The sequence below is a fragment of the Sparus aurata genome, chromosome 11 (assembly GCF_900880675.1).
Source record: "Sparus aurata chromosome 11, fSpaAur1.1, whole genome shotgun sequence".
Taxonomy (NCBI): domain Eukaryota; kingdom Metazoa; phylum Chordata; class Actinopteri; order Spariformes; family Sparidae; genus Sparus; species Sparus aurata.
In genome coordinates, this window is record NC_044197.1 from 8,531,263 (window position 1) to 8,547,672 (window position 16,410).

The following is a 16,410-nucleotide window of genomic DNA, read 5'->3' on the forward strand; positions in this document are numbered from 1 at the left end:
CACCGTCCCTTCCTGGAGCTGATGAGACAACAACAACATTGTCACGTGACGCAACGCGGAAGTGACAGTCGAGTTGTTGACGCGGAAGAGACAAACTTTAGGATGTTTCTGTGATTGAAGTCGATCTAAGATTAAAAGAAAAAGACCCAGGGAGACAGTGAAAAACTGAGGCAGCGGGTTTTAAGTTTTTTTTATCTGAAGCTACAGACGAAAGTTTGACCGACAACCGAAACCTGATGGCTGGTGGTGCTTTACAGGTGAGTGATAAAGTTTTACTAAAGCTGGTAGCTGCTCGGTGACATAATGTAACACCAGGTTGACAGTTTCCTGGATAAGTTAGCGAGTGAAAGTACGTCAATTTAAATGTAATAAGGAAGTAAAAGTTTTTTTATGTACTTACTAAGGACGTCATTAATGGTTATTAAATAACTTACTAATGTTTTACGAATAAACTGGACGTTAACATTTGGGTTGCCAGGTCGTTAAAAAAAAAAAAAGCCCTTTGCGTGATTACTTCTTTTCAATGCTAAACTTGAGGGGGGAAATAAAGTAGGTTAACTCCACTATATTTGGCAGTTAGAGGTACCGAGGTGAAGTTAGCTTTTATATTAGACAGACTTTCACTCCGGAGACACCCAGCGGCGCCTCGTACTCAGGTTCACCCAGTGTTGGCAGCAGGAAGACGGTTAGCTCACCTCCCGGAACTTCGAGCTGCGCTGGAGGCAGATTTAGGGACGATCAATAAAGTGACTCCAAATCAATGCCGAATTGTGTCACTACATAGGCCACATGGGACTCACCTGTTTGTAATGAATTTTACTGCTTCTGTTATTTGTCATGAGTATTTGTTGGGAAAATCCAGCATTTTTTCCATTAGATTCCGTATCATGTGACAAATGTGACTCCAGACAATGCCGAATTGTATCACTACACCAGCCACACATGACACACCTCTTTTTAATGGATTTTACGGTTTCTTATATTTTATATCAATATTTTATTCAAAACTCAGCAGGTATTTTCCAATAGCTTCAATGTCACGTGACCCAGTGACGCCAAATCAATGCCGAATTGTATAACTAAACAGGACAAATAAGACTCACCTGTTTGTATTACAGTGTACTGCTTTTCCTATTTTATATGAATATGTATTATGAATATTCCGCATTTCTTTCCAATGGCTTCCATGTCATGTGACCCAGTGACCGCAAACCAATGCCGAATTGTATCACTTCATAGGCCACATAGGACTCACCTGTTTTTAATGGATTTTACTGCTTCTGTTATTTGACATGAATATTTGTTGGGAAAATCCAGCATTTTTTCCATTAGATTCCGTATCATGTGACAAATGTGACTCCAGACAATGCCGAATTATATCACTACACCAGCCACATATGACACACCTCTTTTTAATGGATTTTACTGTTTCTTATTTTTTATATCAATATTTTAATCAAAACTCAGCAGGTATTTTCCAATAGCTTCAATGTCACGTGACCTAATGACGCCAAATCAATGCCGAATTGTATAACTAGATAGGACAAATAAGACTCACCAGTTGTTTTTGCAGTGTACTGCTTTTTCTATTTTATATGAATATTTATAATGAAAATTCAGCAATAACTTCCATGCCATGTGACCCAGGACTCACCTGTTTTACTGCTACTATTAATTTATATGAATATTTATTATGAAAATTCAGCTTTAAATATGTATTTCAAGTGGTGGTTTGCTAAATGTTACCTGTCGTTCTCAGAAAGCCATTGATCTCGCCAGTAAAGCTGCAGAGGAGGACAAAGCCAAAAACTACGAGGAGGCCCTCAGATTGTATCAGAGTGCAGTACAATACTTCCTTCATGTTATCAAGTGTAAGGAGTTTGATTTGTGAATTTCATCACTGTGTCATTTATTTATTTATTTTACACCTATTTTGTGACATTTACTGTTAAAAATTCAACACAGCACCAATGTGTAAGTTACTTCCTGTGTTGCAGATGAGAACAAGGGTCAGCGAGCTGCACAGAGCATCAGGGCCAAGTGTCAAGACTACCTGGACAGAGCCGAGCAGCTGAAGGAATACCTGAGTAAGAAGGAGAAGAATCCTCCAGCCAAACCTGTCAAAGAGTCTCAGTCTGATGACAAAGGGTGAGACTGTGGGATGAGTCATTATGGCAGTGGTTGTTGCTCTGGAGACTTGTTATAAATTTTAGGCTCATAAGGACCATTTTCTACAGTTTACCTAGAGAAGTATATTAATCATTTCTTTATAAAAGTAATGTGGTACTAATTATATGCAAAACAGAGACAAAGTTCAGAGACAGAGCAAACAATGCCAGAAAACATAAAAAAAAAACATTAAAAAAAAGTTTATTTCCAAAAGACTAAAATCTTAATGATTGGAATAACTGACATTTTAGCCCTCACACAATCATTTATTACTGAAATCGTACAGGACGGTATGTTTTTTGAGCATTTAAGTGTGTAAACCTATTCTAGTAGTAACCCAAAATAAAATGATGAACCTCAAAATTAGCATAATGTGTCTCCTTTAAGAAACAGTGTGCTTTGTAGAAGAAAGTGTTACGGCATACTACTAAAAATCACAAACTATTGCTCACTGTTGTCATTTAATTTCAGGGATGATGAAGGGGAAGACGCAGAGAAAAAGAAGTTCCAAAACCAACTCTCAGGTAAATGAGCGTCCTGTGAACAACATACCATTGCTTGACATTTCCTAAAATAATACATGCTTTGATCTACAACATATTTATCAAACCCACCTCTCTCTCACAGGTGCCATTGTCATGGAAAAACCAAACATCAAGTGGGACGATGTCGCCGGACTTGAGGGAGCCAAAGAAGCCCTCAAAGAAGCTGTGATCCTGCCCATCAAATTCCCTCACCTGTTCACAGGTACCGACAAACAAGAGTGAACTCTAAACCTCCTGAACATGAAGAGTTTTTGATAATAAAGTATTTATTTGTGTAGGAAAGCGGACTCCTTGGCGGGGGATCCTTCTGTTCGGCCCTCCAGGAACAGGGAAATCCTACCTGGCCAAGGCGGTAGCCACAGAAGCCAACAACTCCACCTTCTTCTCCATCTCCTCCTCCGACCTCGTGTCCAAGTGGTTGGGAGAAAGTGAAAAGTGAGGCCCAGCTTCCTTATATGATGATAAAACTGGGAATCTAACAAAATGCCAATAAACTTCTACTGTTCTCCACCTCCAGGCTGGTGAAGAACCTGTTCAATTTAGCCCGCGAACACAAGCCATCCATCATTTTCATCGATGAGATCGACTCCCTCTGTGGCTCCAGGAGCGAGAACGAGAGCGAGGCAGCGCGCAGGATCAAGACAGAGTTCCTCGTCCAGATGCAGGGTGAGCAAAAAGAGATCGCATGAAATTCCGAGCTGAACAACAGAACTTGCCTTGAATGTCCTTCTCCTCTCAGGTGTTGGAATTGATAATGAAGGGATCCTGGTCCTGGGAGCCACAAATATACCATGGACACTGGATTCAGCAATCAGGAGGAGGTGAGTGTTACAAACTAGTTTAATAAATAATGTCATAACTGCAAATAGATGGGAAAACATTGAGGATGTAAGAGGTTTAATGATTCGTAATGGCTGATTGAACCTTTTGTCTGTCTCAGGTTTGAAAAGAGGATCTACATTCCTCTGCCAGAGGAGCACGCCCGCTCCTTCATGTTCAAACTGCATCTGGGCTCCACCCCCAACAACCTGACGGAGGCTGACTTCATCACTCTGGGCAAGAAGACACAGGGCTACTCCGGAGCGGACATCAGTGTTATCGTCAGGGACGCCCTCATGCAGCCGGTCAGGAAGGTTCAGTCAGCGACTCACTTCAAAAAGGTAAAAACGCAGGAACAGTGCACCTGCCCCCATGCTGGTATTAATATATACAATAAAAATAACTTTCTATTTTGTAACAAGATAATAAATATAGATATTAATGCTCACAAGTGGAACAGTTACTGCAATACAGGAACACTGGGAGACACTAAAAACACTTTTATCAAAGCGGTATTTAAAATAGTTCCTCATTCTCACCGTAAATTAAAATGAAGCTTGGACGCAACAAAATTCTCTTAATGATCTATCTAATATTGATCTTTGTGACTTTCTGTGTCTAAGGTTCGCGGCTCATCATGGAATAATCCCGACGTCATGGTGGTTGACCTCTTGACTCCGTGTTCGCCGGGTGATCCCAACGCCATGGCGATGACGTGGATGGACGTTCCTGGAGAGAAACTCCTGGAGCCCGTCGTGTGCATGGTGAGAGGAATGGCTTTGTCATATTTCACAGAATTTCATCTGCGGGTCAGCATTATTGATAAACACGGACGACTCTGATATTTTTGCGTGCAGGCTGACATGCTGAGGTCACTGACAAGCACCAAGCCGACTGTGAACGAGGACGACTTGGATAAGCTGAAGAAGTTCACTGAGGACTTCGGTCAAGAAGGCTAATAACACTCTACTCATGACCAAGACTGCAACTAACACTTACTTTCTCTGTCAGCTCTGCTTTTGGTTATTCGATCAATCTTTTGGTCCAAAGGTGTCTAAAAAAAAGTCCATCATAGAGAGCTAAAAGTTCATATTCATCTGATTAGCCATCAAAAATATAGAAAATGTCACTCAAAGATGTTCAGCAACAGAAAGCAAGCAATAGACTAAAATGCCATAACAGCTATTGTTTCCTGTTCTATCTGGAGACTAAAATGATTAATCAATGATCAAAATCTTAACTTTGTTTTGCCAGTTGACTAATTAACTGATCAACTGTTTCAGCACTATTTGTCTGTGAGTGTTTACATTTATAAGTTTTAATATTTCTTTTACTTAATGATTCTATCTTATTTTTAAACATCTCAAACGAAAGTGACACTAATCGTTATCCTCTTAAAGACAAATGTAGCACCATCAGTGTTCTAGAATATGAGCACTCGTTGGTGATGCTGTAGTGGGTACACGCACATTTTCAACACAACATACCTCTTAATATAGTCTAAGGGTGGTTATAATGCACTAAACAGAATCAGGGATTTTATAAATGGGAATTTATACTAGAAAAAAACAGTTTTAAACATGTAAACTACCTTTTACAGGGTTATGTGAAGGATAGATCCACTCAAAAATGAAAATTCAGTCATTATCTACTCAGCCCAATGTCGATGGAAACCTGGTGAGGTTTTGTAGTCACAAAAGATCAAATTTGTAGTCACATCTGGAGCTTCGGGTCAAAACCGCATTCTCTTAAACATCTGAAGTAGGGAACTTCTTTTAAAGGGATATTCCAGTGTAAATTTAATCTGTGTTCTAACACACCGTGACACCGAGAGATAAAGTTTGCAGACCGCTAGCTAACGTAGTTTAACAACCTCAGAAACGACTGCACGACAACTATACATTGCAGTAAATGAGTCCAAGTATAAGCCGCCATCAAGCCCTAGGGAAGCCCTGTAAGTCGATTACCAAGTGCAGTAGAGTCCCGCAGTAATGATCATCATTGAGCTGTGGAACTCTACTGCACTCGGCTGAAGTTTGGTGCTGTTCTGAGCATTATTTGTGTCTTTTTGATGGTGGTTTATACTTGGACCCATTTACTGCAATGTATTGTTGTAGTGCGGTCGTTTCTGAGGTTGCTAAAACTACGCAACTAGCAGTCTGCAAACTTTATCTCTGGGTGGGGGGGGTCCTACTCGGTGTCACGGTGTGTTAGAACATGGATTAAACTTACACCGGAATATCCCTTTAAAACGCATGAAAATGGCTCCATACAGCTCGTCTGATGTAACCTCTAGTCTCCAGAAGCCCCGAGATCCCAAATTGATTTGAAAAGACATTGTTTGCGTCCTCGACCTGGGTCAAACTTGTGCGCTAACGCTTATAGCTTAGCAGCTACAGTGATAAGCTACAAGATTTCAGCTTTTAAAAAATAACATCTTTTCAAATCAATTTGGGATCTCGAGGCTTCAGGAGACTTGGATTCCACCACATGAGCAGTATGGAGCCATTTTACATTTGTTTTTTAACATTTAAAACAAGTCCCCATCTACTTAAGTTGCAGCAAAGCTGTTCTTTGTGAAGCTCCAGAAATGTTTTGTGGATGATGAAACTTCACCAGACTTTCCATCCACATAAGTCTGAGTAGATGATGACTGAATTTTCATATTTGGGTGAACTTATTTAATTTCACGACATAAAATGTTGTCAATACCAGCTTTAAAGGGGCCATGTGGGTTTGTATCGAGTCACTTAATTATGGTTAAAAGTTAAATGACTTTAAAAGCATTATTCTAAATTCTGATCATCTTTGGCCAGAGAGTTTTATTTTATACACTTCTACTGTTTCAACTTTCAGACTAGAGTAGTCGGTTACTGTACGGTTTGAATAACTTGTAGATCTTATCAATCTGTGTTGTCACTGGGTGTGAAATATGTCTTTATTTAAGAGTTTCTTGTGGGGTTTACAGATGTGACTTACTGGTTACATGACTTAAACTTATTAAGGTGGTCATTTGCTCTTTTGCTGTTTCCTACCTGACGTGTTCTGTGAACGAAAGTCTCAGGGTTAAATAAACAACACAAAACCAAACAAACAGGAGTCATTATTAACTTTGTGAATATATATATATTTAATTGTTAAAATACATCTTTTAGTTAACTGTCTTATATTTTTATTTTAAATGCAGTGTGATCATAATTTAATTAGTACAATTGATAAGAGAAATATAATAGGTTAACTTCACATTAAATTCAATACAATTTAGGACCTGTAGAAAAATGACATCAATGTTTTTCGGACAAGCTGATCATTTGCTAAAATGAAATTATTTGGAAATACAAGTGTCGTACATCTTCTGTTAGTGTCATTGGTAGAGATATGCAATTTGTTTGTTTAAAGGCAGATATACAATGTTTTTCTACTGAGCAGAAGTGAATACAAACGATTATAGTTAACATGTAAAATGGGGAAATCTGACAATATTCAAGTAGTCTGGAGTGAATAAATAGTGTCCAGGCCAATTAATATCTGACTACATCTCAAGAGACTTGATAACCTGATTGGTATTTGTGCATACTGCAAAAAGCCTGCTGAAATTAAGACCAAAATATAACTTCAAAAGCGCTTCAAATCAAATGCAAAGTGTGATTCAACAGCTGCCAATGAAAAAAAAAGAACATAAATAACAGAGTAAGGAGGAGTGATGTCCCTTTTCACTTCAAAGCACATCATGTAAATGCGAGTGTTTCCCCGAACGTAAGACTTATTTGTAGTGGTGGCAAACTTCGGACATCCTTCACAACCAGATTCCACTAAACGGATCGGTCAAAATGCTACAATGTGAGTGATTATTGCTCTGTGTGTGTGCACTCCCACCTCAGTCTGCCTCCACCACAAATATCCTGAGGAGCCGGAGAAACACTGCATTATTCACAACAAAGGCAGTAATACATGTAAAACAAAGTAGAGGTACAGTACACAGATAACTCTTTAGATGACTCTGTAAATATAGAGGACAAACGTGCTCCGTGAAACAGAAACAACCTTGAAATACTGAGAGGACCTGAAATCAACATAAAAGGAGTGTTTTCCTGTGATTTAAATAAAAACTGAGTAACTGTATTTTTTGGTTAAGAACATTCATATTCAGACAACACAAACGGGGTGGGAAGAAAGTGCTTACTGTATATATATTTATATATATTTATAGGCTATAGGACACGTACGGAGTAATTCACTGTCCATCACAATCATGCTTCATAGATAGAAGTAGCCCAACAGACACATTTCACTCCAACTCATGTGATGGCGCAGAGAAGAAGCCAAATGTTGCAAATACAGGGGGAACGGTGCGTTACTGGATGTGCATGAAAAAACACTAGAAGACTGAGAAGAGAGAGCCGAGGGCCAGACCGGTCGCTGCTCCAGCCAGCATGCCCAGGGCCACGTCCCCACCGTCCTCGCGCTGGCGTTCCCGGATAACAACGTGGTTCACTCCAGGAGCAGGGTACCCACCTGCACACAACATCGGACACAAGATGTCTCATTATATTTAGTTGGTGACAATCAAACTTCACAAAAAACATGAAAAAGTCATGTTTCAGCATTACTAAGAGTTTAGGTTCACTGATTTTTCACATTTAACAACAATTCAGTAAAATATAGACGGTATAATAATGTTTGTCAAAGCATTAAATGAGCCTGAGATGACCTGTGCAGTTATTTACCTTGGTACTGATAAGGATATGCTACAGCGTAAGGCTGCCCATCAGCAGAGTATACGATCTGTGTAGCATGTGGTGGAGGTGCAGCGTAGTCTCCATACGGGCCCGGGGCGTAAGCCTGCAGGAAATGACAAGAAGATCAAAAATAATCAATTGATCCTCCCTGGGCTGCCAGTACTAGCAAGTCAGTTGATTCAGTGATACTTTGTCTTTTACTTTGCTTGGTGGAGGTTTCAAACACATCCACCAGTAGATGGTAGTAAGCTCCAACTCTTATCATACAGTAATCTGTTTTTGTTTGTTTTACACGGCTCATTAGTTCAGTTTTCCCTGAAGCATCATGTCAAACCAGGCCGTGTTGTGTACATAGCCTAATCTTCCAGTTTGTATCCTTTTACAATACTTGTTTGCTTTTGTAGGTATAAACTAGATCAGATTAATCATATGTACAGAACTGATTATTGAGGGGGGGAAACAATACTGATACCTGAAATTCACAGGAATATTTCAAATAGCTTTTTTTTTTAAAAAAAACAGTATTGAAAAAATACATGCTTAATCATATGCATACTTTTTATGCCTTTTACCTGAGGTGGGGGAGCATATTCCGAATACGGAGGAGGAGCAGATGCCATCACTTCCTGTGCAAAGCCGATCTGAGGAGTAGCGACCACCTTAGTAAGGAATACAACACAAATGAGGCCAACTCACCCTGAAAACTGAGAACGAACACCAACAAAAACCGAGCTGTTTGATTTTTTTGAAGAACGGAAATAGGAGATAAATTTGGCAAACCCACATAAAGACAGTTCTTTCTAATGCATTCAGGTTGCCATCATAAATGTATGAAGAAAATACACAATATTAAAGTTGTGCCACATGTAGGCAAGTAGGTGAAATATCGCTAACCTCCAGTCTTATGTTTTATTTTGGTAAGCAAATCAAAAGTAGCTCACCGTATTAATTCTGGCATCCTGAAGTGCCATGGTCCATGCCCTGCAACACAAAGTAGAAACCATATGTCATCTTGGTCGTAACATAATGTTTATTCTGAAGATATAAACACAGTATCGCTAAATCCAAAACCTTAATTTCACCATCATGAAATTAAAAAAAAGAGAGACAAGAATAAATCATCAAATTGATATAATAACTCAGCATGAACTGTATGTGCTGTCTTACAGAGCATCATCTGCGCTGTCTGCACACAGGCTGATGACCCGTCCATCTCTGCACACGATCTGGAGCAAGGCATCACGATTCTTCCCCTCCGGTGGGTTCAGGTCTGAGAAACAAACAAGCGGGACAAATAGAGATGTGACACACGTAAAATATATTAACAAAAATTGGTTTATATCTAAATGGGAGCCAATGACATCATCATGCAACAGATGACAAGCACCTTGACATGCAGCAGAGTTGCGGATGTTAATGCAGTCGACCCTCATGTGGATGTCATCCTCCATGTCACGCCGTTGTTGATCATTATAGAAGACGAGGCGTCCGTCAGCCCACAGGTCAAACCAGTTCTTTTTCCACCGGCGCAGTATTGTACCTTAAAATCACAATATGTTATAATCAAGCTCAAACTAAATGTATTCATACAGGATTTGATACTATGTAACAGCATCTTACAAGTGTAAAGTAGATTATTAAATGCTGTTAAAACTGTCAGGGCTATCCATGGCTACTCACTTTGTCGATGAAGCCAGCCACTCTTTACCATAGCCATCCTGAAGGCAAACACCTAGAACAATAAAAATATACACATGAAGACAAACAAACTTGGACTGTGACTGGGTGTGGCGAAGCAAAACAAACCTCGTGACTACTAGCACTGACACTCAGCTTAAGTCCACTATCACATTTGCAGAAGAAAATGGACAAGCTACAAGGAAGTGAACACAAGGATCTCCTCAGCAGATGTCTGACACGTTATTGAATTATCTAAACTCTAAGATTAAAATCATTGTAAAAAAAAAAAAAAAAAAAAAAACCTTATCACGAGTTTAGACGTTGCAACTTCATGATCTCATGATAACAAACGTTGCATCATATGTTGTTATTGATTACAACGCTAAGGCTAAAACTGGATAACTAATTGGCTTTTATTTCTTGATTAACGAATCGATTTGTTGGTCAGTTATTGTGGTTGTCACAGCATGTTAGCTAGCTAACCTAACGGTAACAGATAACGGCTTCATGCAACAGTAGGCCAGCTGTGAACAGGTCATCCTCATAACATATTAATACAAGTAAGAATGGAGGCAAAGTGTTAAATACTGATTATAAAACGTCAAGCACATCACTTGAACCAAATGTAAGTTTGACTTGTGTGTATCTTCTCTGATAACAACGCAGTCGAAGTTAGCTAGCCTTAACTAACGTTGTTTGTCTAAACGTGTCAGTAGCGAGCAGCTAACCTGCTAGTTCACACGTCACAGCGTTCATAGGTAAATAAAACACCTAATGCTGCTTCTTCCAACATAAATTGGTACATTTAGGTTACTTACTTGATTATTTAAGGCTTTGTTTTCAGAAAAGATGAATTCTTTCGTGAGGCTTAGTGAGGCTACAGCAAACACGGAAGTGGGATGTTAAAGGAACGAGACGATGCCCTGCTCGGAGTCAAAAAAAGCCTGACCAATGAACGGAGTGGACACATCCAGGAGACAGCCACGGGTGCCGGTCGACAGCTGCCGTTAGCCCCGCCCACCGAGCATCTTCACGAGCGTTCAGTCTCTTTGGAGAGGGAGGCGTTTGTTTTGAATGACGTAAGCCATCAGCTGACAGCGCTGGAAAGTGCCAGTAAACGCAGCGAGGGCACGCTTGTGCTTGTCTCCCCTCCGCGCTCACATGGCAGGGTGCAGGGTGGTGAATATCTGTGATCAACATGGTTTAAGGCAATTTAACAGCCGTCAAGCCATCAGCGTATAGCTGTTCCGGTGGTGTATTGCAAGCATAGCTAAGTGAGCTAACTTCTGCGCGGTGAAACAAATGTACTGCCAGTCGAGTAAAAGTGCACACAAAGGCGGGGTTAGTTGTGCGAATTAAATTAAATTAAGTTAAATTAAATTAAGGGAATAAATTGCAAGAACTGTCGTAATCCATGTAGCCATGGAGACAATAAGTGTACTGACGTCAACAGTGAGGTTTTATTTGATCCAAACAGTGCGGTGCACACAACGTGCGGATATCTGCTGCGCATGCGAGTCACAAGCTCACACAAGCAGAAAAGTTGTATCCTGTACAGTTTCCTAGTGCAATGTGCGTGTGTGTTGTTGGAGGGAAACTGATTCTGCAGCAGTGACTGACTTGACTGACTGAGAGCGAGCGTCGTTTCATTACCGCCCACAGAAGAAGTGCCTGCGACTCCACACAAGGGTCTGCAAGCCACTGACCGACGGGCAACCCAGGGTTATAAAACAAACCCTCCGGCCAGTTGCAGGACTGTCACAGCTAGCGAAAACAACGCAGAAGCTACACAGCTAACCTGAAATGGCGACGGCAATATACTTGGAACATTACCTTGACAGTGAGTATCCTGGGATATACTGAGCTGGTGGGAACAGTTTGAGCATCTTACGTCTGTTTGAGGTTTAGTTTTTACAGTATCGACGACTTTTTTTTCTCCCTCTTGGCGGCTGACTGACAGGTAGCATTACAGTGAGTTAGCAACTAGGCTATCTGTGCGGTCACTAGCTCGTTAGCTCACTGATTAGCATAGCGGCAAAGCCTTCTTTGGGATAAAGTTGGGCAAACTCTCCATGTGTGGTGTTAAACTCCCCCAGAGACCAGTGTTGGCGTTAGCTGGACAAGTGGAGCATTTTATCAAGCCTTAACCGTTTGTAGTTAGCGGTTCGCGATCTGTCACACACAACTGTTAGCAGCTAGGTGTGTTAGCAACCAGCAGTGGTTTGTTAACGTTGTTTTAAAATGTTAATGTCATACGCAGCTTTAAAAAAATTTTTAAAACGTGCCCATTTTGGTCAACATGTCTGTGGACATCGTGCATTTGCAACCTGTTGGTGACCGCGTTTCCCGTAAGCAGTTACGCGCCGGGGCGGGGTGTTTAAAGTGCGTCACATAATGTAAGGACAGGCACACAACACACAGAGAGGGAGGGCAGTGTTCCTGTCACTGTGAGCTGGGGAAAGCTCTCCCATTATGCCTGTTTATGGTAAACACTGGACTCACCATGGCATCATTCACCTTGCATATATTCAACGTCAGGCTTGAGCTTATTGGTTGCACATAGCCATATCTTTAAAGCCACTATGCAGTTTTGGAGAAGAAGTTTAAACTCAAAATGGTATTATTTACAATTTATTATTATCCATGACGTAATGATACAAGCTCAGACATATTTGTTTTTCCATAACTCAATAAACAAGCTGTTCTCTAAAGGAAACCAAGATCCCCAGAACACTGTTTGAAGCTAGAAAGGTGGCAGGGTCCGCCAAACATAAACAAATGCAGGATGATGTCTTCCTGTCCTATTCAGTTATGAATACAAAGATCGTTTGTTTAAGTTACTTTAGGCATAAAATCAGTCATTGAAGATCTTTCTCTTCTGGTTTAAAACGTTCTCCCCAAAACTACATTGTACCTCCTTAAATTAAGTGCTTGTTAAATGTCAATAATGGTTGATATGTTGTAAGATACTGAAGAAGAATCCTCACACTGCTTCTTTTTTTTTTATATATAAGACACAAATATTTTAAGCAGTAAATAATAGAGAATATTCATGTTATTTGAAGTTTCAGTGCATTTCATTTCTGTAGAATAATGTTTTTTGTATCTAAGTGACAGCTCATTGCAAATAATCTTATAAAAGTCTTGACTTATTGTCTTGTGTTGTCAAAAACTGCATTAATCAATTTTCATATTTAATTTTTAAGCATTCAGTTGCAGCTGTGTGTCTAAGCTGCACAGATTCTTGCTGTATAGGTTTTATAGCCCTTTAGAGCTGCGACATTGGTTGATTTTGGCACTGTGAATAACCCTTTTTACATCACATGGTCATTTGTTTTAATTTCATCATCAACGTACTAGTTATTGAGAGCCGAAAATTCAATATTTAAGCACACACCAGAGTATGATTGACATTATTTTATTCACAATTAAATTAAAAACAACATGGAAATTCTGCATTTTGCGTGTTGCTTCAATCAATTCGCTGATTAAGTAATTGGACAGGAATAGATGGGAATAGAAAAGTAATAAAAAAAAATCCAAAACCCATGGACATTGGTTGCATTTTAACTGCAGTGACACTACATCAATGAAGTGGATAAATAACCAAAGTTTTAGGCAGGAGGTTCTCCTTTTATCCTCGCTCATCTTCATGTCAACCTCCTCTCTAGGTATTGAAAACCTGCCATGTGAGCTTCAGAGAAACTTTACTTTGATGCGGGACCTGGACAACAGGACTGAAGGTGAAACTTTAGTCTCATAAAGTCATTATTTTCATTTGTATTAAATGATTGTGCCTGTCCTGCTTTTACATGTCAAAATGTCTATTAGCTACAGTAACTGTAAACAGTTGAGAGTGTGCTCAAGGCCTCTAGGTGTAGCATCTTAAACCAATAGTCTTAAGTTTTGTGCAGTCAATACTGTGTTTCCAACACTGTGATATTTATGTTGTTGTGCAGAAAAGAAAGTAGAGATCGACAAACTGGCTGAAGAGTACATTGCGACTGTGAAGAACCTGGCCTCAGAACAGAGAGTGGAACACCTGCAGAAGATCCAAAATGCCTACAGCAAGTGCAAAGAGTTCAGTGATGACAAAGTCCAGCTCGCAATGCAGACGTATGAAATGGTCAGTCCAAACCTGTTGGTATTTGGTTCACTTGTCATATCTGTGTCTTTCCTGTCACAGTTATTGGAGTTTTATACAGTCAGCGTGTTGGGGAAGGGATTTTAAAGTTTCATGTTCTTGATCTTAATTTGTTTCCTTATTGTTAATTAAACCATACACACTAATCAACATGAAATCTCTTACTGCAGGTGGACAAACATATCCGCAGACTAGATGCAGATCTGGCACGGTTCGAGAATGAGCTGAAGGAGAAATTGGAATTGAGCGGCTATGAAAGTGCAGAAGCAAGAGGAGTGAAAAGTAAGTCAATTTACTGATGGGGTCCATTTTAGCACATTGCAAAACAGAGATCATGCATCTAAACATGTCAATACATTTCACAGAGGGTGAGACCCGGGGGCTGAGGGAGAAGCGTGGATCCAGGGGAAGAGGAAGGAAAGGTTCTGATGAAGAGTCTCCCAGAAAGAAGAAGATGAAAAACAGGTGTGTTACCATACAAGTGTTTGTTCAGATCACCAAAGATTCATTGATTTGCACCCTATTTAATCATGTTTAGATCTAATAATGCTCTCTGTATTACAGCCCAGACTTGAGCGATGCTCTCCTGCCAATGCAGCCATCAGACGTTTTGGACATGCCGGTCGATCCCAACGAGCCTACGTACTGCCTGTGCCATCAGGTTTCATATGGAGAGATGATTGGATGCGATAACCCGGATGTATGTTTCACAGTGCTTTGTTTTTGCTTTTATGTTGGTTTACATTTAGTTTCTTTACCAACACATTTTTAACAGCCTGCACTGAATAGAGAATTTATTACTGATGTTGTTTTTCATTCTTTTAGTGTCCGATTGAGTGGTTCCACTTTGCTTGTGTTGATCTCGCCACGAAACCCAAAGGAAAATGGTAAGAACTTTGAGTTATTTCACAGGATGTTAACCCAGAGTCGATCATCATTCTTGTCCTCGGGGCCTTCACATCTTTTCTTCTCCCCTCTCTTTAAATCTCTCAGGTTTTGTCCGAGGTGCACCCAAGACAAGAAGAAGAAATGAGATTTATTACTTTCAGAACTACTTACCGAATAATGTATGTATTTTTGGTGTAGTTTAATAGTGTTATACATCTATACATATTTCAGTTCCTATAACTCTCCATAGAAATGGCGGGTCATGAAGCTATTTTAAAGGCCTAATCTGGATTTGGAGTATAGCTACACTTGTGGCACCATTAGATCCCTTCTATAGACGTTAAATCCCAGTGTCATTGGATTTAAGACTTTGTCTTAATAGCTTTAATATATTTAATTGATCTATATTGTATTTGTGTATTCTGGGTAAATTAGTCCGGGCAAATGGGGTTTAAAAAAAATGCACAAATTCTTAACAATCAGAAAGTCCTTCTTCTTAAAGTCATATAGTGTATATATTATTACTAACATACTCAGAAATCTTGGATTGTGGCTTTAGCATACTTGAAATGTCAATTTTATAAAGATCTATTTTTTAAACAATTTAAATAAATAGCCTGCTGAGAATTTACAATTTAAAACACCTGAGTCCTTACCAAGCTTTGGTGGTAAAATGAATTATGTATCAGATTTTCAGTTACCTACCTCCTTAGGGAATACATCAACACTGCATAAATGACTGCAAATGATACCAGTGTGAAAACCTGTTTTGATCAGTGTGAACCAAACAAGCAAAGCAATGTCGATCTGTTTCTTTTTGTTTTTTTAGAAAAAAATACCTGCGACATATTTGAATGTATCGTGGTACTAATGGTCAGTCAGTCAGTGTCTCTTGTCAACTGAAAGAGGTATTTAAGCACTTTGAATGAAATTTACCCCTGAAGAGGTTTGATAAGTCAGGCTTGGTTTTATGATATAGTTTAACTCATTTAAAACTCTCTCACTTTAAACCATATGGAAATATATATACATATATATATGTTTTGTATGATATGAAACAATATTTTGTGGACACATTTTTTTCCAAAGATATTTGTTGTATTGCTTACATATTGGTGTGCACTCAAATTTTATTTAATAGGATTATAGCCTCTTCTTTTGTATTCAACTGTGAATATCACTCATTTAGGTGTAAGCCACAAATAAAAGAGCCAAAGTCTTTGTATTTTGTAAATTCAGTATTTTATAACAAATAAATATTCACTGTTAATAATGCATTATTTCATTCATTGCAGTGTGAAATGGAACATGTGTTTTGAAATGACCACAGGACACACAAATGACCTGATTTACACATTTTCCCCATTTACCCCAGTGCTATCTTAACTATATATTATTAGATGTAGAGACGTCTGATGTGTCCACT

At 39.3% G+C, this 16,410-nt stretch overlaps 3 protein-coding genes across 3 annotated transcripts; 2 read left to right on the forward strand and 1 right to left on the reverse strand.

Annotated features, from left to right (window-relative positions):
- The first annotated feature begins 50 nt into the window (after positions 1–50).
- LOC115590864 (vacuolar protein sorting-associated protein 4B-like) lies at positions 51–4,588 on the forward strand. Its single transcript, XM_030432338.1, has 11 exons — positions 51–257; positions 1,760–1,871; positions 1,998–2,148; positions 2,641–2,693; positions 2,797–2,916; positions 2,993–3,149; positions 3,232–3,380; positions 3,454–3,535; positions 3,655–3,874; positions 4,157–4,297; positions 4,391–4,588. Exons 1-11 carry the CDS (start codon positions 237–239, stop codon positions 4,490–4,492), a joined length of 1,308 nt encoding a protein of 435 aa, XP_030288198.1. The 5' UTR covers positions 51–236; the 3' UTR covers positions 4,493–4,588.
- A 1,856-nt stretch (positions 4,589–6,444) lies between these two features.
- plekhb2 (pleckstrin homology domain containing, family B (evectins) member 2) lies at positions 6,445–10,946 on the reverse strand. Its single transcript, XM_030432343.1, has 8 exons — positions 10,771–10,946; positions 9,953–10,004; positions 9,660–9,812; positions 9,440–9,542; positions 9,214–9,253; positions 8,845–8,931; positions 8,261–8,375; positions 6,445–8,048 (listed from the first exon to the last, which is right to left on the reverse strand). The coding sequence occupies exons 2-8, from the start codon at positions 9,987–9,989 to the stop codon at positions 7,912–7,914; spliced, it is 672 nt and encodes a 223-aa protein (XP_030288203.1). The 5' UTR covers positions 9,990–10,004; positions 10,771–10,946; the 3' UTR covers positions 6,445–7,911.
- A 163-nt stretch (positions 10,947–11,109) lies between these two features.
- On the forward strand, positions 11,110–16,254 carry ing5a (inhibitor of growth family, member 5a). Its single transcript, XM_030432342.1, has 8 exons — positions 11,110–11,792; positions 13,624–13,695; positions 13,912–14,078; positions 14,267–14,378; positions 14,462–14,561; positions 14,661–14,796; positions 14,922–14,983; positions 15,090–16,254. Exons 1-8 carry the CDS (start codon positions 11,756–11,758, stop codon positions 15,127–15,129), a joined length of 726 nt encoding a protein of 241 aa, XP_030288202.1. The 5' UTR covers positions 11,110–11,755; the 3' UTR covers positions 15,130–16,254.
- The last annotated feature ends 156 nt before the right edge of the window (positions 16,255–16,410 follow it).